At 45.5% G+C, this 27,767-nt stretch overlaps 1 protein-coding gene across 1 annotated transcript; it reads left to right on the top strand.

Moving 5' to 3' along the window:
* The first annotated feature begins 13,574 nt into the window (after positions 1-13,574).
* Positions 13,575-26,897, top strand: chchd7 (coiled-coil-helix-coiled-coil-helix domain containing 7). Its single transcript, XM_080489878.1, has 4 exons — positions 13,575-13,863; positions 21,014-21,067; positions 22,446-22,544; positions 26,675-26,897. Exons 2-4 carry the CDS (start codon positions 21,020-21,022, stop codon positions 26,777-26,779), a joined length of 252 nt encoding a protein of 83 aa, XP_080346004.1. The 5' UTR covers positions 13,575-13,863; positions 21,014-21,019; the 3' UTR covers positions 26,780-26,897.
* Positions 26,898-27,767: the final 870 nt, after the last annotated feature.

Genomic DNA, 27,767 nt, shown 5'->3' on the forward strand with positions numbered 1-27,767 from the left:
CCAGTGCTCTGAGCACCAGCGCTCTGAGAACCAACACCAGAACGGTCCAGTGCTCTGAGTACCACCACCAGAACAATCCAGCACTCTGAGCACCAACACCGCAACGATCCAGCGCTCTGAGAACCAACACAAGAATGATCCAGCACACTGAGAACCAATACCAGAACAATCCAGCGCTCTGAGCACCAGTGCTCTGAGCACCAACACCAGAATGATCCAGCGCTCTGAGCACCAGCGCTCTGCGCACCAGTGCTCTGAGAATCAACACCAGACCGATCCATCGCTCTGAGAACCAACACCAGAATGGTCCAGTGCTCTGAGAACCAACACCGGAATGATCCAGCGCTCTGAGCACCAACACAAGAATGATCAAGCGCTCTGAGCACCAGCGCGCTGAGAACTAATAGCAGAATGTTCCAGCACTCTGAACACCAGCGCTCTGAGCACCAACACTGGAACAATCCAGCGCTCTGAAAACCAGCACTCTGAGAACCAGCGCTCTCAGAACCAACACCAGAACGATCCAGCGCTCTGAGCGCTGGAACAGTCCAGCGCTCTGAGCACCAGGGCTCTAAGCACCAGCGCTCTGAGCATCAACACAAGAATGATCCAGCGCTCTGAGCACCAGCACTCTAAGCACCAGTGCTCTGAGAACCAACACCAGAACAATCCAGCGCTCTGAGCACCAGGGCTCTAAGCACCAGCGCTCTGAGCATCAACACAAGAATGATCCAGCACTCTGAGCACCAGCACTCTAAGCACCAGTGCTCTGTGAACCAACACCAGACCGATCCATCGCTCTGAGAACCAACACCGGAACGATCCAGCGCTCTGAGCACCAACACAAGAATGATCAAGCGCTCTGAACACCAGCGCACTGAGAACTAATAGCAGAATGATCCAGCACTCTGAGCACCAGCGCTCTGAGCAACAACACTGGAACGATCCAGCGCTCTGAAAACCAGCACCAGAATGAACCAGTGCTATGAGCACCAACACCGGAATGAGCCAGTGCTATGAGCACCAACACTGGAACGATCCAGCGCTCTGAAAACCAGCACTCTGAGAACCAGCGCTCTGAGAACCAACACCAGAACGATCCAGCGCTCTGAGCACCAACACCAGAACAATCCAGCGCTCTGAGCATCAACACGAGAATGATCCAGTACTCTGAGCACCAGCGCTCTAAGCACCGGTGCTCTGAGAACCAATACCAGAACAGTCCAGCGCTCTGAGCACCAGGGCTCTAAACACCAGCGCTCTGAGAACCAACACCAGAACGATCAAGCGCTCTGAGAACCAGCGCTCTGAGAACCAGTGCACTGAGAACCAACACCAGAACGATCAAGCGCTCTGAGAACCAGCGCTCTGAGAACCAGTGCACTGAGAACCAACACCAGAACGATCCAGCGCTCTGAGAACCAACACCAGAACAGTCCAGCGCTTTTAGCACCAGCGCTCTAAGCACAAGCACTCTGAGAACCAACACCAGAATGATCCAGCGCTCTGATAACCAGCGCTCTGAGAACCAACACCAGAACTATCCAGTGCTCTGAGCTCCAACACCAGACCGATCCATAGCTCTGAGAACCAACACCAGAACGGTCCAGTGCTCTGAGCACCAACACCGGAACGATCCAGCGCTCTGAGCATTAACACGAGAATGATCCAGCGCTCTGAACACCAACACCAGAACGATCCATCGCTCTGAGAACCAACACCAGAACCCCCCTATAGAGTATGGCCCCTACAGAGTATGGACCCCCCCATATAGAGTATGGACTCCCCTATAGAGCATAGACGCCCTATAGAGTATGAACCCCCATATAGAGTATGAACTCCCCTATAGAGTATGGACCCCAAAGAGTATAAACCCTCATATAGATTATGGACCCCCATATAGAGTATGGACTCCCCTATAGAGTATGGACTCCCATATAGAGTATGAACTCCCCTATAGAGTATGAACTCCCCTATAGAGTATGAACTCCCATATAGAGTATGAACTCCCCTATAGAGTATGAACTCCCCTATAGAGTATGGACCCCCATATAGAGTATGAACTCCCCTATAGAGTATGAACTCCCATATAGAGTATGAACTCCCCTATAGAGTATGGACCCCAAAGAGTATAAACCCCCATATAGATTATGGACCCCCATATAGAACCACCACAAACATGTGTAGAGTCTCTACAGAGTCACAAGAGTCTCTACAGTCACTACAGAGTCTTTACAGAGTCACTAAAGTCACTACAGAGTCACTAGTCTCTACAGTCACTCGAGTCTCTACAGAGTAACTACAGAGTCACTAGAGCAGGGGTTCTCAATCCTGGTCCTGGAGCGCCGGTGTCCTGCATGCTCTAGCTCTCCCAGCTTCAGCTCACCTCAATCTGACGTTGATGTCATCATCAAGTAACGAGGCCTGACTGCATTCAGGTGTGGAACAAATCGGAAAAACCTCAAACATGCAGAACACCGGCCCTCGAGGACCAAGATTGAGAACCCCTGCACTAGAGTCTGTACAATCTCTAAAGAGTCACTACAGAGTCTCTACAGAGTCTCTAGAGTCTGTACAATCTCTAAAGAGTCACTACAGAGTCCCTACAGAGTCCCTACAGAGTCTCTATAGAGTGACTAGACTCACTAGAGTCACTAAAGAGTCTCCACAGAGGCGATAGTCTGCAGAGTCACTAGAATAACTACTGAGTCACTAGAGTCTCTACAGAGTCTCGATAGAGTCGCTACAGTCACTACAGAGTATCTACACAGTCACTATCGTCTCTACACTCACTACAGAGTGACTACAGACTCAACACAGTCACTACAGAGTCTCTACAGAGTCTACAGAATCACTACATCAGCTCTGTAGCTCTGCACCTTCAGCTCTGTAGCTCTGCACCTTCAGCTCTGTAGCTCTGCAGCCTTCAGCTCTGTAGCTCTGAAGCTCTGCAGCCTTCAGCTCTGCAGCCTTCAGCTCTGTAGCTCTGCAGCCTTCAGCTCTGTAGCTCTGCACCTTCAGCTCTGTAGCTCTGAAGCCTTCAGCTCTGTAGCTCTGAAGCCTGTAGCTCTGCAGCTTGTCGCTCTGCAGCTTGTCGCTCTGTAGCCTTCAGCTCTGCAGCCTTCAGCTCTGTAGCTCTGTTGCTCTGCAGCCTGTAGCTCTGCAGCTTGTCGCTCTGCAGCCTGCTGCTCTGTAGCTTCTCCCTCCTTCACACCACTTTACTTTGTCGCTTTCACACCATGTCAGTAGAACTGAAACCACCTCACTCACACTGACAGGTCACTGTGATCAATACCCCCCCCCCCCCCCCCCCCCCCACACACACACACACTAATCCTGTAATGTGAGAGTAAAGAGATGCTGGTTCGATACCAGCTGTTTACGGTGCTGCTGGTGAGAGAGAGAGAAACAGATCCACACTCCGCAGTAAACTCGACACTTCCAGTGCGTCTGTTTGGCGGCTCGCGCTCCGCCGCTCTTCTAATATTAAAGAAATAAGTGAAACTTCGCTGGTGCTGCGGGGTCTTTAACGTTCACGGTGCAGCCCCGACACACTCAGACCAGCACCGACACTCTTTATTCCAAACATGTCGGGACTTTTCTGCGCGCTCCAGAGCTGGGTACTGATTAACACAAACTTTTCCCCCAGCTCACCCCCCTCTCATAATTTAAATAACCCCGATATTTTAATTCAACTACAGGCTCGGCGCTTCTCTAATTTACACCAAACTTACCCCGGACGCTTTAACATCCTTTCTGTGGACTTTTTCTTCACTTTCAGCTCTTTTCTGAATTTTTAATAATTTTTTCCTCATATTTTTCTCTAGACGCGGCGGGCCTGAAAATTGTTTGCTTTCTCCTCTTTCGAGCAGCCATTGTGTATGCGCTGCGATGCAACCGCACTAGGAGTAAGCCCCGCCCCCCCGTCGTCCGGCCCGGGACGCGCCGTGCGGGCAGACGGACGCCGGGCCGGGTTGAACCCGCCGGGAGGCCCGGAGCCGCTACGGGAGACTCTGTCCGGGACTTTAGGGACACACTGTCGCTCTGGAAATCTTTCTTTTCACTGCTTCAGGAGGCGGCGAAGCCTAACTTGTCTGCCCGTCAATCCCATTGGTTCAGCGCGCCGTCACTTCAGGTCCTCAGCTGCCATTGGCTGATGCAGCTGCCGCTCAAGACAGACTGGGTGGTGCGTTTTCCTGGTGCGCTGTTGTGTTCAGAGGAGTGTGTTCATCCTGAGTGTGCTCATCCTGAGTGTGCTCATCCTGAGTGTGTTCATTCTGAGTGTGTTCATGTGTTCACAGGAGTGTGTTCATGTGGTCACAGCAGTGTGTTCATGTGTTCACCAGGAGTGTGTTCATTTGTTTACCAGGAGTGTGTTCATCCTGAGTGTGTTCGTGTGTTCATCATGAGTGTGTTCATGTGTTCACCAGGAGTGTGTTCACCGTGAGGGTGTTCATGAGTTCACAGGAGTGTGTTCATCATGAGTGTGTTCATGTGCTAACCAGGAGTGTGTTCATGTGTTCACAGGAGTGTGTCCATGTGTTCACCAGGAGTGTGTTCATGTGTTCACAGGAGTGTGTCCATGTGTTCACCAGGAGTGTGTTCATGTGTTCACCAGGAGTGTGTTCGTGTTCACAGGAGTGTGTTAATCATGAGTGTGTTCATGTGCTAACAAGGAGTGTGTCCATGTGTTCATCATGAGTGTGTTCATGTGTTCATCATGAGTGTGTTCATGTGTTCATCATGAGTGTGTTCATGTGTTCACCAGGCGTGTGTTCATGTGTTCATCATGAGTGTGTTCATGTGTTCACCAGAAGTGTGTTCATGTGTTCATCATGAGTGTGTTCATGTGTTCACCAGAAGTGTGTTCATGTGTTCACCAGGAGTATGTTTTTTGTTTATTAGTTGGAGGACAATGCACCTTAATGGATACTCAGTACAGTTACTTTGAATAAATGCTACTTCCCAGCCGTAGTCCTCGTGCATTTAAGACAACAATTATTTAAAAACAAACCAACATGGACGTAGAGTATAAACACTGTTTATAACCCCCTGCAATATAAACAAATCCCCCAGTCTATGACATTTAATCAGGTTTTACCAGTGATCACAAGCGTCCCACTGAGCAAACAGCGGTCCAGAAGACGTTGTCTCTATACATCCAGAAGACGTCGTCTCTATACATCCAGAAGACGTCCTCAGAAGAGCCAGAATTAACGTTTTTTCAAAGTCTTTCTTGGGCGTTGTATTCACGTCACTGAACAAGGACATGTCATCAGTCTTACACAGGACACACAGTCAATTTAGCATTACCAATTACATGCATTGTTTTGGAATGTGAGAGGAAACCAGAGGAAACAATTAAACTCCACAAACACCTCCTGCTGGATTTGAACCCACAACCTTCTCTCAGTGAGGCGAGAGCACTAACCACTGCACCAATGAGACAACTGACAATGACTAATAAAACATTTACTCATGTACATAGTAGTATTCACAAGATGAGAGGTTCTCAAAGTGGTGAGTTTCTCCAAGGAGACCTGAAAAGTTCAGTACCTTGAGACCAAAACAATAAACGGTCCTAACTTAGACATTGTCCTTTAAACTTCACATGCTTTCTCCTGTTGTCATTATTTTAATGGCAAATCAATAATCATACAGGCAGTTGGTCTGAACAGACAACTTGTCACCTGTCTCTTTCAACTGATTCTGGCTGTCTTAGATGTCCATCATTTTTATAATGTCCATCATTTTTATATCATTTGTCGACCAGTTATGGCTGTCAGATAGACGTCCAGATTATGGCCTGGACGGACAGACGTGTCTTGGACGTGTTTTGGACCTCTATGGATGTGTCTTGGACGTGTCTTGGATGTCTATGGACGTGTCTTGGACATCTATGGACGTGTCTTGGACGCCTATGGATGCACCTTGGATGTGTCTTGAACGTGTTTTGGACATGTCTTGGATATCTATCGACGTCTATGGACATGTCCTGGATGTCTATGGACGTTGCTTGCTCAATGGCTTAATGGGCCTTTAGCCATAGTTTTAACTCTTTTTAAAGACTGTAGAAGTGGAAGACTCTAATAGTGATAGTGATAGTAATAGTAACAGTAATAGTGATAGTAACAGTAATAGTAACAGTAATAGTAACAGTAATAGTAACAGTAATAGTGATAGTAATAGTAACAGTAATAGTAACAGTAATAGTGATAGTAATAGTAACAGTAATAGTAACAGTAATAGTAACAGTAATAGTAATAGTAACAGTAATAGTAACAGTAATAGTAACAGTAATAGTGATAGTAATAGTAATAGTAACAGTAATAGTAACAGTAACAGTGATAGTAATAGTAATAGTAATAGTAATAGTAATAGCAACAGTAATAGTGATAGTAATAGTGATAGTAACAGTAATAGTAACAGTAACAGTGATAGTAATAGTAATAGTAATAGTAATAGCAACAGTAATAGTAACAGTAATAGTAACAGTAATAGTGATAGTAATAGTAATAGTAACAGTAATAGTAACAGTAACAGTGATAGTAATAGTAATAGTAATAGCAACAGTAATAGTGATAGTAATAGTGATAGTAATCACTATTCCAGCTTTCAGTGAAGTGGCGTTCTGTCCAGTGGTGGCTGGTATGAATGGAACCTCACCGTCTCCTCCAGTGGCTGATCTGCTCCTAACATTACTGTCTTTCCTCCAAAGGGGGAGGGGCCAAACCATGGAGGGGTTTGTAGACGAGACAAGCATGTTTCATAACTCAAAAGATGATATTTGTCTAGTTGGACAGTAATGAGAGGAGTGGGTTCATCCAGCTGCTGTCCAGATGTTTGATCATGACCAAGTTCTTACTGCCTGAACATGAACGACACTTGACTCAACGTCCTCTGGAGGAACTTCTTTACTCACTGAACACAAACTGCTGCGGTGTAGAACACTATACTATACTCGAGCGCCATCAAGGGGAGAACACGTGCAATGACACTCAACCAGCACAACACTGTCACACAGAGCAAAGCGCAGATAAATAGAATTCTTCACACCCTCACTGTGTTTAGTCAATTTCAAACCAAATATTAGTCAGAAGGTTGCTCTGGCACTATCCTGTTTAGTTATGCTTCCTCTTTTCAGTCTTCATCACACAAACATCTTCTGTGAAAAATATTTCAAAGTTTGTTTAGTGGCAGGTTAAGTAAAACTCATTGAATGTGAGTATTTGGTGATCAAATCCAGGGCAGAACTCCGGGTGAGGCAGTGGAGAGCTGTGCCTCATGTCTGACTGGTCCAAGACAAGCTGGGTCACATGACGCTGGCCGTTTCTGTTCCTCAGCTGATCACCAATATGAACTTTACAGGAATATCTGTTATCCAGCCTGACTCTCTACAGTCTAATGTCTTTAATGTCTGTGTGAGAGAACCGCTCCTGCTGATCACAAAGTCAATTGCAGAGAAACGTCAGCAGGTGAGGCAAGCAGTACTCTGCCTCACCTCCAGGGGGCGTACGTGAACTGACAGTTTCAAGTATATGCGATTTAAACTTTTGGCCTAAAAGGATTTTTTTCTCAACATTTTGATAGACAACCTTTATTAAGATTGATTAAAGCACCAGAATTTAAAGTTTGAAATGAAACCGAAATGTTTACTGAAGGTCCAGATTAACTCTGTGCTGCACACGCCTCTATACTTTCATTTGTTTACAGTAAATATGAACTGCTTGGACCCCAGAAGGGTGCTCTATCCATTTCTATTAAAGAACCGTTCTTTGTAGGACCAAAGTGTTCCTGTGTTTATGTTGGTGTCATTGAAGGAGGAATGCTGATGGGACAAGTGTCAGGTCTCCGTGTCTGTCTCTGTGTGTCTCACCTCGTGTTTCCTATCAACCAATGATCTTCTCCCTCTGTGTTCGCCCATCGTTGTGTTCCACTTGTGTACATCCCTTCCTTGTGCATTTCAACTCCTCTCCCTCTGTTGTCCTTGTCGGATCGTCTCGTCAACATGTCTCAACTCCTGTCCTCTTGTTGCTCCTCTCGTCGTGTCGCTCCTGTGTCCCTGCACTTTCCTCGTGTCCCCTGGACTTGGTCTTCAATAAACTCTGTTTTTTATGGAAATCTGTGAGTCTGTGTTTGGGTCCACCCTGCATTACCCTGACAGAACGATCCGACCATCACAGACCGAGCAGATTCACCAGAACCACACAAACACTCCAAGGATCCCAGTGACCTGTTCCCGTCTGGCCTGTTCCCATGTGGCCTTGTCTCTTGTGGCTCCTTCTCCTGTGACTGTTCCCCCCAGTCTCTAGTTTCCCATGTTCCCCCCAGTCTCTAGTTTCCCATGTTCCCTGACCCGTCGGTCCCTGTTCAGAGTTTCCCTTTGTCCCCCGTGCCTCCTTCATTCTACTTCTACATGTTTATTAATGTACTACTAAGTTTTAGTCCACCTCTATATTTGCTGATTCTATCTCTATATATATCTTGATTCTACATCTATATGTCTTCATTGTACCTCTATAGCCTCGTTTCCACTGAACAACAAGTGCAGGAATGGAACGGAGCGGTATGGAGCAGTATGGAGCGGTATGGAGCAGTATGGTAAAGCTACCCAGAACCAGATCTAGAGTGTTTCCTCCACAGAGAGCAGGTTAAAAAGTAGGCGGGGTTTAGAGCTCCTCAGATCTGTGACGTTACAACAGTGATCTCAGCCGGGGCGACAGCCCTGGACCTTTTGAATCCTCTGTTGTTGTTTACATCCTCCGCTTTGCACGAGTTGTTTAGTTAACTTTTATTTTCTGCTGCCAGAGAGCTGCAGCCGCAACTTCTGTGTTGGTTCCAAGAGAGCGAACGCCGGCCGGCCCCGGCTCAGAGCACCGGAGTGCGCTCTGGCGGCACAAAGCTGGTCAGCGCCGGTGTCGCACCGCTGGATGTGACGGCAGCAACTTCGGCGTTGAGGCAGAGATCGTGGTGACACGCGGCGGCCCACGCAATGGAGCACCGGCCAGAGATGCAACGTGACGCGACGAGCTGACTCGGTAGAGCATCGGTCAGTAGTGTCTGCTCCAGAGTCCCTGTCTCCGTCCTGCCTCACGTCTGCTCTTTAGGGACCAACGTGACAGTTGTGCAGCAAAAAACAAACAAACAAAAAACAACCAGTACAGAGCTGAATACGTTAACAACAGAGGATTCATTCAGCCGACATATTAAAATATTGAGGCCGTGTAGTTTTAGCATGTAGACCAATCAGCAGACGGCTCCTCAACATCCGACCGTTCTGTCGTCCTGAGTACCCCGACAGAAGGACGACGGAAAAGCCTCCACCTTTGGAGTGGTTATTTCCAGAAAATCCCAAATTCTTGCAGCGGAAACCCGAACCGTACCGGACCATACTACTCCGTTCCTGCACTTTTTGTGTGGTGGAAACGGGGCTTATATTTCCATCATTCTACTGCTATAAATTAGATTCTACCTCCATATATCTTGAGTCCACCTTTATAGTCTTGATTCTACCGCTAGATATATTCTGTTCTACCACTATATGTGTCAAGTCTACCGCTATATGGATATTCTACTTCAACCCATATACAGGACTGTCTCAGAAAATTTGAATATTGTGTTAAAGTCCTTTATTTTCTGTAATGCAACTAAAAACATGAAAATGTCATACATTCTGGATTCATTACACATCAACTGAACTATTGCAAGCCTTTTGTCGTTTTAATATTGCTGATTATGGCATACAGCTTAAGAAAACTCAAATATCCTATCTCAAAATATTAGAATATCATGAAAAAGTATACTAGCAGGCTATTTAACTAATCACTTGAATCGTCTAATTAACTCGAAACACCAGCAAGGGTTTCCCTGAGCCTTTAAAAACACTCAGCTTGGTTCAGTAAACTAAATCACAAGTATGGGGAAGACTGCTGAGCTGACTGCTGTCCAGAGGACCATCATTGACATCCTCCATCAGGAGGGTAAGACACAAAAAGAAATTTCTAAAAGAGCAGGCTGTTCACAGAGTGCAGTTTCAAAGCACATTCACAAAAAGTCTGTTGGAAGGAGGAAATGTGGCAGGAAACGCTGCACAACCAAGAGAGAGGACCGCAGCCTTAACAGCATTGTGAAGAAGAGCCGCTTCCAGAATTTGCGGGAGCTTCAAAGACAGTGGACAGAAGCTGGAGTCCAGGTATCAAAAGCCACCGTTCACAGACGTGTCCGGGAAATGGGCTACAATAGCCGTATTCCCATGGTCAAGCCACTCCTGAACTCAAGACAACGGAAGAAGCGTCTGACTTGGGCTATGGAAAAGAAGCACTGGACAGTTGCAGAGTGGTCCAGAGTCCTGTTTTCAGACGAAAGCAAGTTTTGTATTTCATTTGGAAGTCAAGGCGCTAGAGTCTGGAGGAAGGCTGGAGAGGAGCACAATCCAAGTTGCTTGAAATCCAGTGTGAAGTTCCCACAGTCAGCAATGGTTTGGGGAGCCATGTCAGCTGCTGGTGCTGGTCCACTGTGTTTCATCAAGTCCAGAGTCAATGCAGCTGTGTACTGTACCAAGAGATTTTAGAGCACTACATGCTTCCATCTGTTGAAAAGCTCTATGGAGATGATGATTTCATTTTCCAGCATGATCTGGCACCTGCCCACAGTGCCAAAACCACCAGTTACTGGTGTACTGACCATGGCATTACTGTCCTCGATTGGCCTGCCAACTCCCCTGACCTGAACCCCAGAGAGAATTTGTGGGGTATTGTGAAGAAGAAGCTGAAAGACACCAGACCCAATAATGCAAATGAGCTAAAGGCCGCCATGGAAGCATCCTGGGCCTCCATAACACCTCAGCAATGCCACAGGCTGATTGCTTCCATGCCACGCCGCATTGATGCAGTAATCCCTGCAAAAGGGTTCCCAACCAAGTACTGAGTGCATTAATTGACATTTTCAAAAGTTTGATTTTGTTTTGCTGTTATAAATCTTTTTTTTTAACTTGGTCTGAGGAAATATTCTAATATTTTGAGATGGGATATTTGAGTTTTCTTAAGCTGTATGCCATAATCAGCAATATTAAAATAATAAAAGGCTTGCAATATTTCAGTTGATGTGTAATGAATCCAGAATGTATGACATTTTTGTTTTTTTAATTGCATTACAGAAAATAAAGACCTTTATCACAATATTCAAATTTTCTGAGACAGTCCTGTATGTCTTGATTATACCTCTGTATTCTTGATCCTACATATATATGGCTACTATTCTACCACTATATATCATTCTACTTCTATATATCTTGATTGTACTGCCATATGTCTTCATCAACACTATATCTATCATACTACCGTTATGTCTTGAGTCTACCTCTATATGTCCATTAGTTTACTCCTGTCTTCATTCTACCTCCATTTGTCAATTATTATACAACTATATGTCTTCATTACACCTCTATATTGCTCAATTCTATATTTTATCAAACTACCTCTGTGTGTCTTCATTGTGCCAGGTTATGTCTATCATACTACCGTTATACAGGTACAACTCAAAAAATGAGAATATGAAAATGTTCAATATCCTTTGTCACTCATGTCAGAAAGTCAAACTCATATGATCTAGACTCATGACACACAGAGTGAAATATGTTTGATGATGACTTACAGAGTGAAAACCCAAAATTCAGTTTCTCAGAAAATGAGAATCTTGATGAAAGTTTGAGTTTTGTAAAGTCCTGGTGTCTCACCCTCACCAGCTGATGAAGTCCAAACCCCTACAAAGGTTCCCTGAGCCTTTAAATGGTCTCAGTCTGGGTCAGGAGGGGACACAATCATGGAGAAGACTGCTGACTGGACAGATGTCCAGAAGACAGTCATTGACACCGTCCACTAAAGTCCTTGCTGAAGAAGCTGCTTGTTCACAGAGTGCTGGATCCATCATGTCCAGAGAAGGTGGAGTGGGAGGAAAAGGTGCAGCAGCAAAAGGGAGGAGCGCAGCCTGGAGAGGACTGTCCAGCATTTTGGACTGAGGCTGGAGTCAGCGCATCAAGAGCCTCTAGGCACTGACCAATCCTAGACATGGGATCCTAATGTGTCTTCCTGGGGTCAAGACACTCCTGAACAAGAGACCAGGTCAGAAGAGTCTCACCTGGACTGTGGAGGACAAGAACTGGACTGTTGCTCAGTGGTCCAAAGTCCTTTTGTCACAGGAAAGAACATTTTGATCTCATTTGGAGCTCCAGGTCCCAGAGTGTGGAGGAAGAGTGAACTCCAGGTCCCAGAGGGTGGAGGAAGAGTGAGCTCCAGGTCCCAGAGGGTGGAGGAAGAGTGGACTCCAGGTCACAGAGTGTGGAGGAAGAGTGAACTCCAGGTCCCAGAGTGTGGAGGAAAAGTAAACTCCAGGTCCCAGAGTGTGGAGGAAGAGTAAACTCCAGGTCCCAGAGTGTGGAGGAAGAGTAAACTCCAGGTCCCAGAGGATGGAGGAAGAGTGGACTCCAGGTCCCAGAGGGTAGAGGAAGAGTGAACTCCAGGTCCTAGAGTGTGGAGGAAGAGTGGACTCCAGGTCCCAGAGGGTAGAGGATAGAGGAAGAGTGAGCTCCAGGTCCCAGAGTGTGGAGGGTGGAGGAAGAGTGAACACCAAGTCCCAGAGTGTGGAGGAAGAGTGGACTCCAGGTCCCAGAGCGTAGAGGGTGGAGGAAGAGTGAGCTCCAGGTCCCAGAGTGTGGAGGAAGAGTGGAGAGGCTCAGAATCCACCTTGCTTGAAGTCCAGAGTGAAGTGTCCTCAGTCTGTGATGATTTGTGCTGCCATGTCCTCTGCTGCTGTCCCTCCACGGGGTTTTCTGAAGTCCACAGTCAAGGCAGCGTCCAGCAGGAACCTTTATAGTTACTGGATTCTTATATTATTATTGATATCATTATTATAACCATTACTACGGCTGAGTATAGCAAGTAACCTGTTTGCCCACGGTAACAGTATTATCACAATACTGCGATTCTGCTCGTTATATCGCTGGAAGTTTCATCCTCGATATATTACGACATCTGTCTATCTGAAGAAATTCACAATTTATTGACTGAACCCATTTCATAGGAATTACTAAGCATTGGCAATCAATTTCACATGAAAAACAGCCCAGTAAAACACATTAACACACTAAACAAAGTGTGTACTGCACATTAACACACTAAACAAAGTGTATACTGCACATTAACACACTAAACAAAGTGTATACTGAACATTAACACACTAAACACAGTGTGTACTGCACATTAACACACTAAACAAAGTGTATACTGATCATTAACACACACTAAACAAAGTAGCCACATGTATGACGTTTTTAAAAAATCGAACAGTTTGGAAATCGGTTCAAAATTCAACTTGTAATTCTACTTTGAGATTGAGCAGTACTTCTTTCCATCGTCGATGTTCATTCACCCCTGCCGCCACCACCACCGGTCCAAGATGGCGGCGCTGTTGCCATGTCCCTCCTCAGTAGACGAGGCGTCTACTCTTTATTATGTCTATGTTTGTTTCTACCGTGTTATGAAATGATTCTACTTGTATAACTCTATGCTGTCGGGGCTGTACTGACCATAGACATACACATGTGTATGTGTCTATGACACTGACAGTGTCTGAAGGTTAGCAGCAGGCTGTTAGCTCGTGTTAGCCACGTATTGGCCGAGCTCCATTAGCCTCGTTAGCTTCTTAGCTCCGTTAGCTTCTTAGCTCGTCAGCTCCGTTAGCCTCCCTAGCTCCCCGCAGTGTTGAGGTTGTGGGGTTGCAGGAACATGTGTTTGGACTCTCTGACTGAAGAGCTTCGCTGAGGACCGCTGGAGTCTTGACCTGCTCTCCAGGAGCAGTTTGGTGAAGGTAGGCACTCATTCAACCACGAAATGACGAGCTGCGCTCCACTAGGGGCATTCAGGGCAGTGACCTTAATCCAACATGGGCTACTTCTATAACTACCCCAGCCTGAGGTCTGACCCCGACCCCTGACCCCTGCTCCCTTCGCTCTGACACCATGACGGGACGGTGGAGCAGGGTTCACCTGTCCAGGTGTGACCCCTGACCCACTCGCTGTCACCTTGATGGCACTGTCGTATATGTGCTATATGTGAACCTTAAAACTCTGTAACATGTAGCATGTAGCATCGCTGCTGTGTAAGCCCTAAACTCTTTAACATATAGCATGTAGCATCGCTACTGTGTGTGCCCCAAAACTCTCTTTACCATGTAGCATCGCTACTGTGTGAGCCCCAAAGCCCTTGAACATGTAGCATGTAGCATCGCTACTGTGTGAGCCCCAAAACTCTTTAACATGTAGCATGTAGCATCGCTACTGTGTGAGCCCCAAAACTCTCTTTACCATGTAGCATCGCTACTGTGTGAGCCCCAAAGCCCTTGAACATGTAGCATGTAGCATCGCTACTGTGTGAGCCCCAAAACTCTTTAGCATGTAGCATTGCTACTGTGTGAGCCCCAAAACCCTTGAACATGTAGCATGTTGCATCGCTACTGTGTGAGCCCAAAACTCTTTTCCATGTAGCATGTAGCATCGCTACTGTGTGAGCCCCAAAACTCTTTAGCATGTAGCATTGCTACTGTGTGAGCCCCAAAACCCTTGAACATGTAGCATGTAACATCGCTACTGTGTGAGCCCCAAAACTCTTTAACATGTAGCATGTAGCATCGCTACTGTGTGAGCCCCAAAACTCTTTAGCATGTAGCATCGCTACTGTGTGAGCCCAAAACTCTTTAACATGTAGCATGTAGCATCGCTACTGTGTGTGCCCCAAAACTCTCTTTACCATGTAGCATCGCTACTGTGTGAGCCCCAAAGCCCTTGAACATGTAGCATGTAGCATCGCTACTGTGTGAGCCCCAAAACTCTTTAACATGTAGCATGTAGCATCGCTACTGTGTGAGCCCCAAAACTCTCTTTACCATGTAGCATCGCTACTGTGTGAGCCCCAAAGCCCTTGAACATGTAGCATGTAGCATTGCTACTGTGTGAGCCCCAAAACTCTTTAGCATGTAGCATTGCTACTGTGTGAGCCCCAAAACCCTTGAACATGTAGCATGTTGCATCGCTACTGTGTGAGCCCAAAACTCTTTTCCATGTAGCATGTAGCATCGCTACTGTGTGAGCCCCAAAACACTTTAGCATGTAGCATTGCTACTGTGTGAGCCCCAAAACCCTTGAACATGTAGCATGTAACATCGCTACTGTGTGAGCCCCAAAACTCTTTAACATGTAGCATGTAGCATCGCTATTGTGTGAGCCCCAAAACTCTTTAACATGTAGCATGTAGCATCGCTACTGTGTGAGCCCCAAAACTCTTTAGCATGTAGCATTGCTACTGTGTGAGCCCCAAAACCCTTGAACATGTAGCATGTAGCATCGCTACTGTGTGAGCCCCAAAACTCTTTAACATGTAGCATGTAGCATCGCTACTGTGTGAATCCAAAACTCTTCAGCATGTCGCTCAGAGTTACATGCTGCACCAACATGGCGGCTCAAACACAAACTTTCTCTTTCATTACCGATTCAGCAAAAAGTATTTCTGAAGATATTTGAGGAGAGAAATAAGGTGTGCAGCTGCTGAATCTGTTCTCCTTTTGGTTCCGCTACCTCCATCTTTAGACGTTTTATATGTTTAGACGAAGACACAGTGCAGACCGAAACACTCCGGGCCCAGCATGCACCACTCCCAGCATGCACCACTCCCAGCATGCACCACTCCCAGCATGCACCACTCCCAGCATGCACCACTCCCAGCATGCACTGGAAGGAATAACATCCTCTGAGTCTGATAACTTGTAAGGATGTCCCGATCAGATCGGTAGATATCGGATCAGGGCCGATATTGGTGATTTGTGACTGATCGGGAATCAACAAATCCAGCCGATCCCCCCGCAGATCTAAAAAAAACAAACAAAAAAAACCTTTTTTCCGTCAGCTGCCGTAAAGTGAGCCCCGTGTGCGACCTGCAGTAAAGTGAGGTCAGCAGCCTGAAGCCACTGAGAGGATAAAATGTCAGCACCAAATGTCTTCACCACAGTCCCGAGAGGTGGAGCACCAGAGCTTCACCACAGTCCTGAGAGGTGGAGCACCAGAGCTTCACCACAGTCCCGAGAGGTGGAGCACCAGAGCTTCACCACAGTCCCGACAGGTGGAGCACCAGAGCTTCACCACAGTCCCGACAGGTGGAGCACCAGAGCTTCATCACAGTCCTGAGAGGTGGAGCACCAGAGCTTCACCACAGTCCTGAGAGGTGGAGCACCAGAGCTTCACCACAGTCCCGAGAGGTGGAGCACCAGAGCTTCACCACAGTCCTGAGAGGTGGAGCACCAGAGCTTCACCACAGTCCCGAGAGGTGGAGCACCAGAGCTTCACCACAGTCCCGAGAGGTGGAGCACCAGAGCTTCGTTTAACACAACTAATCTGATAAAACATCTAAAAAGTAAACATGCGCTGGAGAACGCTCAGCAAAGACCATCGTCCGTGGACAAAAGATGACGTAATGGCCCCCCTCCTCCTCCACCCCGGTCCACTACGTCACCTAATAACCAGAACAGTCAGGGACTAGAAGCTCGGGTGGAGCTGCAGAAGCTAGAAGCAGGCGGAGCGGGGCCATAGACCTATAAAACTAGAGTGATAGTTAGAGGGTTATGTGTTTATGTGCAGAAGTCTACTTCTATATTTCTATGTGGTCTGTCTTCTTCTGTGTTTTTATTGTGTTTGGTGAGTCACAGCGCCCCTAAAGGCCTGGCATGTGTACTACATGCCCTGAAGCCTGGTGTTGAGCCGTGTTCATAGTGAGGTGAGGACGGAGGTTCTTAGGGAGAAGGACAGGGAGGACAAAGATCGTTTTATCGTTGTGTGGATGTTCCTCAGTTTATAACAACAACTAAAGAGAAAGCTGCACTGAAGCAGCAAACTCTCCACTTCAAAATAAAGGATTTTAACATAAAGGATTATAAAATAAAGGATTTTAAAATAAAGGATTATAAAATAAAGGATCAGTCCCCTCAGGGGAGCGATATGGTGAAACAAGAACCCAGAAGGTTCCTCTAGTTTGAAGGGAGACTGGGATATTCTCAATAAGTTTTTGACTAAAGTACTCTGAACATAGTACTCTCAATGAAGTGTTTATAATTCACATTGAACTGTAAATGTTTAGTGACATTCAGGTCAAACCTCTCATACTGCTTTAAGGGAAACTGGAATTTAATACACAAAGAAGTTACATTGGAGCCTGAGAGTATTTATGTTTAAGATTTATTTATTTATTTTTATTATTGTATTTGCACTTTTTTAGGACTTATTTTCACCCCAACCAGCCAAAGATACTATGAAGTGGAATTGATTTTACCGAATACTGTTTATGTTGTAGTTTTTATACTTTATATGTTAAACTGATTCACTGGGTTTCATTTAAAAAAAAAAATGTATTTGCCACAAAATGCAGGTGAAGTAGTTTAAGTTAAGATAAATAAGAGAAACAAGACTGCAGAGTGTAACTGGGTTTTTGTTGTTCTGACTGAATAAAGTTTAAATAAGTTCTTAAGTTGTTCTGAGAAGAATTTTGATTCAATAAGTGAGTTTTACAATAAGTTCTAGGTAAACAAAGCTTCTGCCAACAGTACTTTTAGCTTCAGACATCTTAGTTCTCCAAAAATACACTATTAAGTATCTTTGCAATAGTAATGTGAGTATCGGATCGGGAAAGTATCGGTATCGGCCGATACTCAATTCTGAAAGATCGGATCGTATCGGGGGCAGAAAGTGTGACGGGGACGTCCCTAGTTACTTGTCCTGTGGAAATCGTCCAGTTTAAAATGTTCCCTGCAAACGACAGAGGACTCCTGGGAGTGAATCCTTCCTCCTCAAAGCCGCTTCGCTCTTCTTCCTCAGGTCTTTGTCTTTAGGAAACCTTCAAAATAAAAACAGGAGATTTGAGAGTCAAAACAAAAACATTTTAAAAAGGAGATTATGTTTATTTTCTTCCTTAAGATTTCTTTCTTCAACAAAACTCCTATTTTGATGCACAAATGTTGATAACAAAGCAAAGCTGCTGAAACAGTGAGTTCTATATAGACCTATAGAACTCAGAGTTTTATAGAAGTTTATGAGCAGGATTCTACTTCTATATTTCTATGTGCTCCGTGTCTTCTTCTGTGTTTTTGTTGTGTTTGGTGAGTCACAGCGCCCCTAAAGGCCTGGCATATGTACTACATGTCCTGAAGCCTCGTGTTGAGCCGAGTTCATAGTGACCTCTGGATGGAACCTTTTTTGAGAACCCCGGAGAGAAACAAGGTTTTGGTTTTGTCTGGTGCTGATGTGGCCTGAGCCAGAGCCGGGCTGAAGAGGAGCAAGAACTAAACCCACAGACACCCGGGGAACCGTAGTAGTAGTCAAGGTGGTTGTAGTAATAATTGAAGCCTGGGATTTCCAAAACTTGTGTTGAGCGTCACATAAAAAGCTCTCTTGAAAAAAGTAAGTGTAAAAGCAGCGATCTAATTATTTAATGGCTGAGAGAGACACAGACGGAAATACAGGGAGAGGTTTATGTTTTCTTACTTTTTAAATTCCAGAATTGTTGTTTCAGGGCTGCTTTGGTTTCTCTTCTCATTTCATCAATTTAGTGTTTTTAATTGTGGTCTGTTGCATTTGAAGTATAAAAACTGCTATATAAATGAACTTCTTAGTACTATTGTTTGTATTTTTTGTTCTCATACACCAGTTAGATGCCAAATTAACAAAACGAATGAATTGACTGACCAATCAGTGAAAAGTGACGGGATGAGGAAATCCCCCTGATGTGTCCTGTCGTCTCAATCCTGAGACCAAGATGAGCATCAGAACGTCTGGTTCTGATTCTGTTCCTTTAAGTCAGAGATCAGAGGTGAAGAACACTCCTCCACCCAATCCTCCACTCTTCTACTCGCAGTACTATCAGACAGTAAAACTTGCTTTAAGGTGTTTCCACGTCAGCACCAGGAGTTCCTGAGTTCCTTCCTGACGTTCTTAATGTGACCTGATGCATCTGAAGATGGTTCTGGAATGGGCCTGACGTTCCTCATGTTCCTGGAACTTCTTTTTGGCTCCAATGAATCTTCAAGAAGATCAAGAACCACCTGTACTGGTGAAGTGTGTAACTGAGCTTGTGGATTAGTAGTGATGTGTTGATGTGTTCTACAGAGTGTCAGCATTCGCTCCCTGCAGCATCCTCCTCTCTGATCAACTCCATGCAGGTTCTCTGAATGCTGAGCGCTCTGGAGTGTGTCCACTGCTCAGTAGCTGCTGGGAGAAGAACTGGGGGGGTGGAGTCACATGTTTATAAACTCAGTTGCAAACACCCGCCTCCACCAGACGCACCTGAGACGCTGATTCTCATTTCCTCTGGTGCCTCATTCCCCGATTGAGCCCTGGGCGGCTGCCCACATCTCTCATAGCAGAATCCACAACTGAACAGAACAAATTCTCCTGACGAGACGCAACGGTGCAGAGCAGCCCGCCGCAGAGCAGCCCGCCGCAGAGCAGCCCGCCGCAGAGCAGCTTTGCTCATTAGTTCACGACACTGCGGAACAATAATGCTGACTTTGCGTAACGACTGGTGATGATCCTCCATGCTTCCTGCTCTTACCTTTAACTCAGGATAAAAGGTGGCGACTGTTGGTGACGGAGTGATGCCTCCACCCTGAATCCTAGAATTCAGCTCAAAATGCTGATCCTGGTCAGGAACTGAGGTTCCTGCCAAACTTGTGGTGGTTGGTTGTGAACGCTCCTTTAACAGCTCCTCTACCGTTTTCTTTCTTTTCTCCTCCTGACTTCAAACTTCATCAACCAGATTAATGACACATTTGTAATTACCTCAGCATCAGCAGAAGGTCCCTCAGCTTTGACAAGGTTCTATGAAACCAGTGATGCTGCTGCTGCTCTCTTGTACCAATGCTGACAGAGCGTAGACCCAGAGCGTAGACCCAGAGCGTAGACCCAGAGGCCTTGTATCACCTCATGTTCTCTGTTTTGAGGCTGTGGGACTTTGGAGGCTCGTTGGTATTAAAGCTGCTGCATGCAGAGAGTTGAAGTGTTGATCCACTCTGCTGACCGCTCTGGTCTGCTGCAGATCTAGTATGGGTCGGTAATATCAAACTAACCTGTTCAGTCCAGTCAGAGTTCAGCTGAAGCTCTTCCTGCTGCAGCTCAGCTTGCTTCTTAGTTTAATTTGGACTTTCTGCTGGGTGACGGGGGTTTGGAGGGTGGTGGAATTGAAATCCGTGGACGTCCGAGCAGAGCAGCATTGACATAATTACGTCAATGCTGCTCAGACTCTGGCTTTGACTACGGTGTGGGATGAGGATTAAAAAGGTAGAGCAACGCTTTTTATTACCCACAAATCACACTTTATTTCACCTTGATGTGCAGCTAACGGGCCGCCGGCCAGACAGCTGGCTCCGCCTACTGACGACCCTGTCATAGGGTCTTTTTAAGAGATGTTTGATTTTCATGAACCCCTTGCAATTACACCACGAACCACTAGGGGTCCGCGGTCCCCGGGTAGAGAATTACTGCTCTAGAGGTCACCACAGTGTCAGGAGCTGCTTCCTGCAGCTATAAGACTCTAGGGGTGCTTCCTACTCATCCCTCCTATCTCCTTTTCTATCCACTTTTCCTTAGCCCCGTGGATGACGTCATGGAGTTAAGGAAAGGTGTGAGGAGGCTTCCCAAAGGAGTTAGTGAAAGGTGTTAGGAGGCTTCCTAAAGGAGTTAGTGAAAGGTGTTAGGAGGCTTCCTAAAGGAGTTAGTGAAAGGTGTTAGGAGGCTTCCTAAAGGAGTTAAGGAAAGGTGTTAGGAGGCTTCCTAAAGGAGTTAAGGAAAGGTGTTAGGAGGCTTCCTAAAGGAGTTAAGGAAAGGTGTTGTTGTTGGTGTTTGGATTGAAAGAGGTGACGTTATTGGCAGTTTCATTAATGTATAATGACCAAACCATTCTGATGCTGTCCGATTCCCTTTCAGATCCAGATGAGCGTACGGAAGGTTAGAGACCAGGACATCAACCCCTGTATTGAGGTACACTGCTCACTACCTCACTCTCTACCTCACTCCATGCCTCACTCTCTATCTAACTCTGCCCAACTTTCTATCTCACTCTATGCCTCACTCAATAACTCACTCTCAGTCTGACTATGCCTCCCTCCCTCCCTACCTCCCTCTCTACCTAACTCTCTATAAAAACGCTATGTCTCACTCCCTACCTCACTCTACCTAACTCTACAAAAACTCTATGCCTCACTCCCTACCTCACTCTCTACCTAACTACAAAAACTCTATGCCTCACTCCCTACCTCACTCTCTACCTAGCTCTCTACAAAAACTCTATGCCTCGCTCCCTACCTCACTCTCTACCTCACTCTCTGTCTAACCTTATGCCTCGCTCCCTACCTCACTCTCTACCTAACTCTCTACAAAAACGCTATGCCTCACTCCCTACCTCACTCTCTACCTAACTCTCTACAAGAACTCTATGCCTCGCTCCCTACCTCACTCTCTACCTCACTCTTTGTCTAACTCTATACCTCGCTCCCTACCTCACTCTCTACCTAACGCTCTACAAAAACTATGTGCCTCACTCCCTACCTCACTCTCTACCTCACTCTCTGTCTAACTCTATGCCTCGCTCCCTACCTCACTCTCTACCTAACTCTCTACAAAAACTCTGTGCCTCACTCCCTACCTCACTCTCAATCTCCTCCACACTCCATCCTCAGCCTCTCGCCTCACTCAGAGTTTCTCGTATCACTGAGTCTCCCGCTCCAAGTCTCACATCTCGCTGTGAGTCTCCCGTTCCAAGTCTTCCGCGCCAAATGTCCAGCTCCGAGTCTCCCGTTCTGAGTCTCTCGCTCCGAGTGTCCTGTTATCCCGTTACAAGTGTCCTGTTCCGAGTCTCCCATTCCGAGCGTCCCGCCCCGAGTCTTACATCTCGCTCTGACTCTCCAGCTACGAGTCTTACATCTCGCTCTGACTCTCCAGCTACGAGTCTTACATCTCGCTCTGACTCTCCAGCTACGAGTCTTACATCTCGCTCTGACTCTCCAGCTCAGAGTCTTACATCTCGCTCTGACTCTCCAGCTCAGAGTCTTACATCTCGCTCTGACTCTCCAGCTCAGAGTCTTACATCTCGCTCTGACTCTCCAGCTACGAGTCTTACATCTCGCTCTGACTCTCCAGCTACGAGTCTTACATCTCGCTCTGACTCTCCAGCTACGAGTCTTACATCTCGCTCTGACTCTCCAGCTCAGAGTCTTACATCTTGCTCTGACTCTCCAGCTACGAGTCTTACATCTCGCTCTGACTCTCCAGCTCCGAGTCTCACATCTCGCTGTCAGTCTCCAGCTACGAGTCTCCTGCTCAGAGTCTTCCGCTCTGACTCTTCCTGTGCCTCTTTCAGGAAAGCGACGCCTCTCAGAAGTGCCTGGATGTCTACAACTACGATAAGAGCATGTGCTCCGCCTACTTCCAGAGATACAAGAACTGTAGGAAGTACTGGGTGAGTGTTTCTACCACCAATCACGGTTTTATTCCCACCATCCTCCTGAACACTGGCTGCTAAGCATGTACGCACAGTAACTACAGTAACATGCTTGTCAGTAGTTCTCTTGGACAGGAATGTGATTTTCGCTGAATCTATTTAAATATGGAGGCACCATACCACTTTTTTAAAAAGACAAGGACCTTTAGCTACGTACTGATACAGAGTACCAATACCAGTGCTCATTAAGTATGCAACGATACACAGAGGCTATGTGCTGCCATGAACCTCCTCCATCAGCCTGTGTCGATACTACGTCACCACCACAAATATGTGTCAACGCTACGTCATCTCCGCCAGCCTCTGTCGATGCTACGTCACCTCAACCAGCCTCTGTGTTGACGCTACGTCATCTCCACCAGCCTCACAGTCTACAGTAGCATAGCGTCTCTCTGCGCTGTACGCTATGCTACTGTAGACGGAGCTGCTGGGAATGAGAGGATCAGTCACTTCATCATGTTTAGCATGTAGCATCGCTGGTGTGTGAGCCTGAAACGCTTTAGCATGTAGCGTCGCTGGTGTGTGAGTCTGAAACTCTTTAGCATGTAGCGTCGCCGGTGTGTGAGCCTGAAACTCTTTAGCATGTAGCATCGCTGGTGTGTGAGTCTGAAACTCTTTAGCATGTAGCATCGCTGGTGTGTGAGCCTGAAACGCTTTAGCATGTAGCGTCGCTGGTGTGTGAGTCTGAAACTCTTTAGCATGTAGCGTCGCCGGTGTGTGAGCCTGAAACTCTTTAGCATGTAGCATCGCTGGTGTCTGAGCCTGAAACGCTTTAGCATGTAGCATCGCTGGTGTGTGAGCCTGAAACTCTTTAGCATGTAGCGTCGCCGGTGTGTGAGCCTGAAACTCTTTAGCATGTAGCATTGCTGGTGTGTGAGCCTGAAACTCTATAGCATGTAGCACCGCTGGTGTGTAAGCCTGAATATCTTTAGCTTGTATTATCGCTTCTGTGTTAGCCTGAAAATCTTTAGCATGTAGCATCGCTAGTGTGTGAAATTGAAAATCTTTTACACGTAGTATATAGCATTTAGCATGTAGCACATAGTATATAGCATATAGTACATAGCATGTAGCACGTCGTCCGTAGAATGTAGCACATGGTACGTAGCATGTAGCATGTAGCCTGTACAATTTAGCACATAACACATAGCATGTAGCACTGCTCAGGGTAAACTGCTGATTCACTGAACAACTGAGCGACATCGAGCTCACTGCTAGTCCAAATGTTGCTGGTGATGAAGTTGCTGATGGTGATGAAGTTGCTGGTGGTGATGAAGTTGCTGGTGGTGATGAAGTTGCTGGTGGTGATGAAGTTGCTGGTGGTGATGAAGTTGCTGGTGGTGATGAAGTTAGCAGTGATGAAGTTGCTGCTGTTGTATGAACTCTCTCTTTCCTCTTGATATTTTGTCAGAACATCATTTACAGTCTGTCTCACTTCAGTCGATCTCATTAATCTCAAACTGCGACGTCGCTCCTGCTCTCAGTGTGATAGTCGCTGGGTCGTATCAGGGAGCTATTACCAGTACCAGTACCAGTACCAGTACCCTGTAATGGTAACAATATCATACATCCCTACATTGAAACACAACAAATAAGAGGGATTTAAAAAAAAAATTGAAACTTCAGATCAGACGTCAAAAAAAAGATCATGAAGACTGACTTGAATCCAAAAGTGAAACAATCTCAACTGTTTCAGCTTTTTCCTTCATCTTCACCTTCTGCCACCTCAGTAAACCATGAACACGTTCCTCTCAGTAAACCATGAACACATGAACACGTTCCTCTAAGTAAACCACGAACACATGAACATGTTCCTCTCAGTAAACCATGAACACATGAACATGTTCCTCTCAGTAAACCATGAACACATGAAGATGTTCCTCTAAGTAAACCATGAACACATGAACATGTTCCTCTCAGTAAACCATGAACACATGAACATGTTCCTCTCAGTAAACCATGAACATGTTCCTCTCAGTAAACCATGAACATGTTTCTCTCAGTAAACCATGAACATGTTCCTCTCAGTAAATCATGAACACATGAACATGTTCCTCTCAGTAAACCATGAACATGTTCCTATCAGTAAACCATGAACACATGAAGATGTTCCTCTCACTAAACCATGAACATGTTCCTCTCAGTAAACCATGAACACATCAACATTTTTCTCTCAGTAAACCATGAACACATGAAGATGTTCCTCTCAGTAAACCATGAACATGTTCCTCTCAGTAAACCATGAACACATGAAGATGTTCCTCTCAGTAAACCATGAACATGTTCCTCTAAGTAAACCATGAACACATGAAGATGTTCCTCTCAGTAAACCATGAACATGTTCCTCTCAGTAAACCATGAACACATGAACATGTTCCTCAGTAAAACATGAACATGTTCCTCAGTAAACCATGAACATGTTCCTCTCAGTAAACCATGAACATGTTCCTCTCAGTAAACCATGAACACATGAACATGTTCCTCAGTAAACCATGAACATGTTCCTCTCAGTAAACCATGAACACATGAAGATGTTCCTCAGTAAACCATGAAGATGTTCCTCCAGTAAACCATGAACACATGAACATGTTCCTCTCAGTAAACCATGAAGATGTTCCTCCAGTAAACCATGAACACATGGACCATAAACCATGGAAAGTGACATATCTCACGTTCCAATGAAACTTTGCATTTGTGTTCCTTTTGATGAATTAAAACAAAAATAAATACTTTGATGTAAAATATTTATTTTGGTTGCCATCGAAACAAGCCACCATGATTGTTGCAATATTTCTGCTCTGGTGCAACTGGGAGCAGTGTGTGTAATGTATAATGTGTACTGTGTGTAATGTGTACTGTGTATAATGTGTATTATGTGTACTGTGTGTAATGTGTACTGGGTATTGTGTGTATTGTGTAGTGTGTGTATTTTGTGTAATGTGTAGTGTATGTATTGTGTGTAATGTGTAGTGTGTGTAAATTGTATTGTGTAGCGTGTGTAATGTGCAGTGTGTGTGTAATGTGTATTGTGTGTAATGTGTATGTATTGTGTTTAATGTGTACTGTGTAATGTGTAGCGTGTGTAAATTGTATTGTGTAGCGTGTGTAAGGTGTGTAATGTGTGTATTGTGTGTATTGTGTGTAATGTGTGTAGCGTGTGTAATGTGTGTATTGTGTGTACTGTGTACTGTGTATTGTGTGTAATGTGTGCATTGTGTGTAATATGTGTGTATTGTGTATTGTGTTATGTAGCGTGTGTAATGTGTGTATTGTGTGTACTGTGTATTGTGTGTAATGTGTAGCGTGTGTAATATGTGTAAGGTATATTGTGTGTAATATGTATGTATTGTGTGTAATGTTTAATGTGTATTGTGTGTAAGGTGTATGTATTGTGTGTAGTGTATGTATTGTGTGTAATGTGTAAGGTGTAGTGTGTGTGTGTGTATTGTGTGTAAAGTGTATGTATTGTGTGTAGTGTGTGTAATGTGTGTGTGTATTGTGTGTAGTGTGTGTAATGTGTGTGTGTATTGTGTGTAAGGTGTATGTATTGTGTGTAGTGTGTGTAATGTGTGTAATGTGTGTGTGTAGTGTGTGTAATGTGTGTGTGTATTGTGTGTAGTGTGTGTAATGTGTGTGTGTATTGTGTGTAAGGTGTATGTATTGTGTGTAGTGTGTGTAATGTGTGTAATGTGTGTGTGTAGTGTGTGTAATGTGTGTGTGTATTGTGTGTAATGTGTGTAATGTGTGTGTGTAGTGTGTGTAATGTGTGTGTGTATTGTGTGTATTGTGTGTAATGTGTGTGTGTAATGTGTGTGTGTATTGTGTGTAATGTGTGTGTGTAAGGTGTGTGTGTGTAAGGTGTATGTATTGTGTGTAGTGTGTGTAATGTGTGTGTGTATTGTGTGTAATGTGTGTGTGTAATGTGTGTGTGTAATGTGTGTGTAAGGTGTATGTATTGTGTGTGTGTATTGTGTGTAAGGTGTATGTATTGTGTGTAATGTGTGTGTGTAAGGTGTATGTATTGTGTGTAATGTTTAATGTGTATTGTGTGTAATGTGTAATGTGTAATGTACAGTGTGTGTGTGCAGCATGGGGTGATGGTCCAGCGGAGGAGAGACGGGGTTCGCCCTGAGATGCCGACGGCTGCAGAGAGACTGGAGATGCTGGCTGCTCTGGGAGGGAAGCCCTACTGACCTGGACCTTCTGGAGGGGCGGCTGGAGGGGCGGCTGGAGGGGGCCTGTACATTTAGGAATGAAAAAAGACGAAGTATTTTAATTGCTTATTGGAAATAAAGAATCATGAAAGAGTTTCTTCTTCATCTCACGTCACTTCAAAACAATAAAAATGTGGGAATCAGCCGTGTATACTGTAGTATACACAGCTTATAGTGTATGTTATAGTCTGTATACTGTAGTGTACATAGAGTATATAGTGTTTGTTATAGTCTGTATACCGTAGTATACATAGTTTATAGTGTATGTTATAGGCTGTATACTGTAGTGTACGTAGAGTATACAGTGTATATTGTACAGCATGTATACTGCAGTGTACATAGAGTATATCCTGTATACAGTATTAGAGTAGTTGGACTCTTGAGAAGCTCATCTCCTGGAACATGATGAGCGTTAAACTGACACCTTCCTGCAGCTCCCGCTGGACTGCCTTGCTCCAGAGTCCTCGGTGTCCAGATCCAGAGCTGCATCGGCTGCTTCCAGGTGCAAATGGGCAGGAAATGGAGGTGAGACGGATCTCTGGAGGCGGAGCCACAGCTGAGTCTGAAGGGTCCAGAACCACCAGAGGGACGTGGCTGTTTCCCAGCAACCGCGGTGAACAGGGGCAAATAGAGACGGCTTCTTGTCCAAGAGGAAGTGAGGACAGACATGGAGGAAGTGAGGACAGGTGAGGAGGAAGGCAAGAAAGCCCTGAAGGAAGTGAGGACAGACATGGAGAAAAAGATGACAGGCGTGGAGAAAGTAAGGACAGGAATCCATAACGTAACATAACAATCCATAACTTAATGATCCGTAACGTAACGTTCCAGAACGTTCCGTAATGTTCCATAACGTTCTGTAATGTTCCATAAGGTAATGTAACATTCCGTAACGTTCCATAAGGTAACGTAACGTTCCGTAACGTTCCATAATGTTCCATAACGTTCTGTAATGTTCCATAAGGTAACG

The sequence above is a fragment of the Lipophrys pholis genome, assembly GCF_963383615.2.
Source record: "Lipophrys pholis genome assembly, chromosome: 20".
Classification (NCBI taxonomy): domain Eukaryota; kingdom Metazoa; phylum Chordata; class Actinopteri; order Blenniiformes; family Blenniidae; genus Lipophrys; species Lipophrys pholis.

Coding starts and splice junctions, on each gene's coding strand:
- chchd7 (XM_080489878.1), top strand. CDS start 21,020: ATGAGCGTACGGAAGGTTAGAGACCAGGACATCAACCCCTGTATTGAG. Junction 21,068..22,445: donor ACATCAACCCCTGTATTGAG/GTACACTGCTCA, acceptor TGCCTCTTTCAG/GAAAGCGACGCCTCTCAGAA. Junction 22,545..26,674: donor AGAACTGTAGGAAGTACTGG/GTGAGTGTTTCT, acceptor GTGTGTGTGCAG/CATGGGGTGATGGTCCAGCG.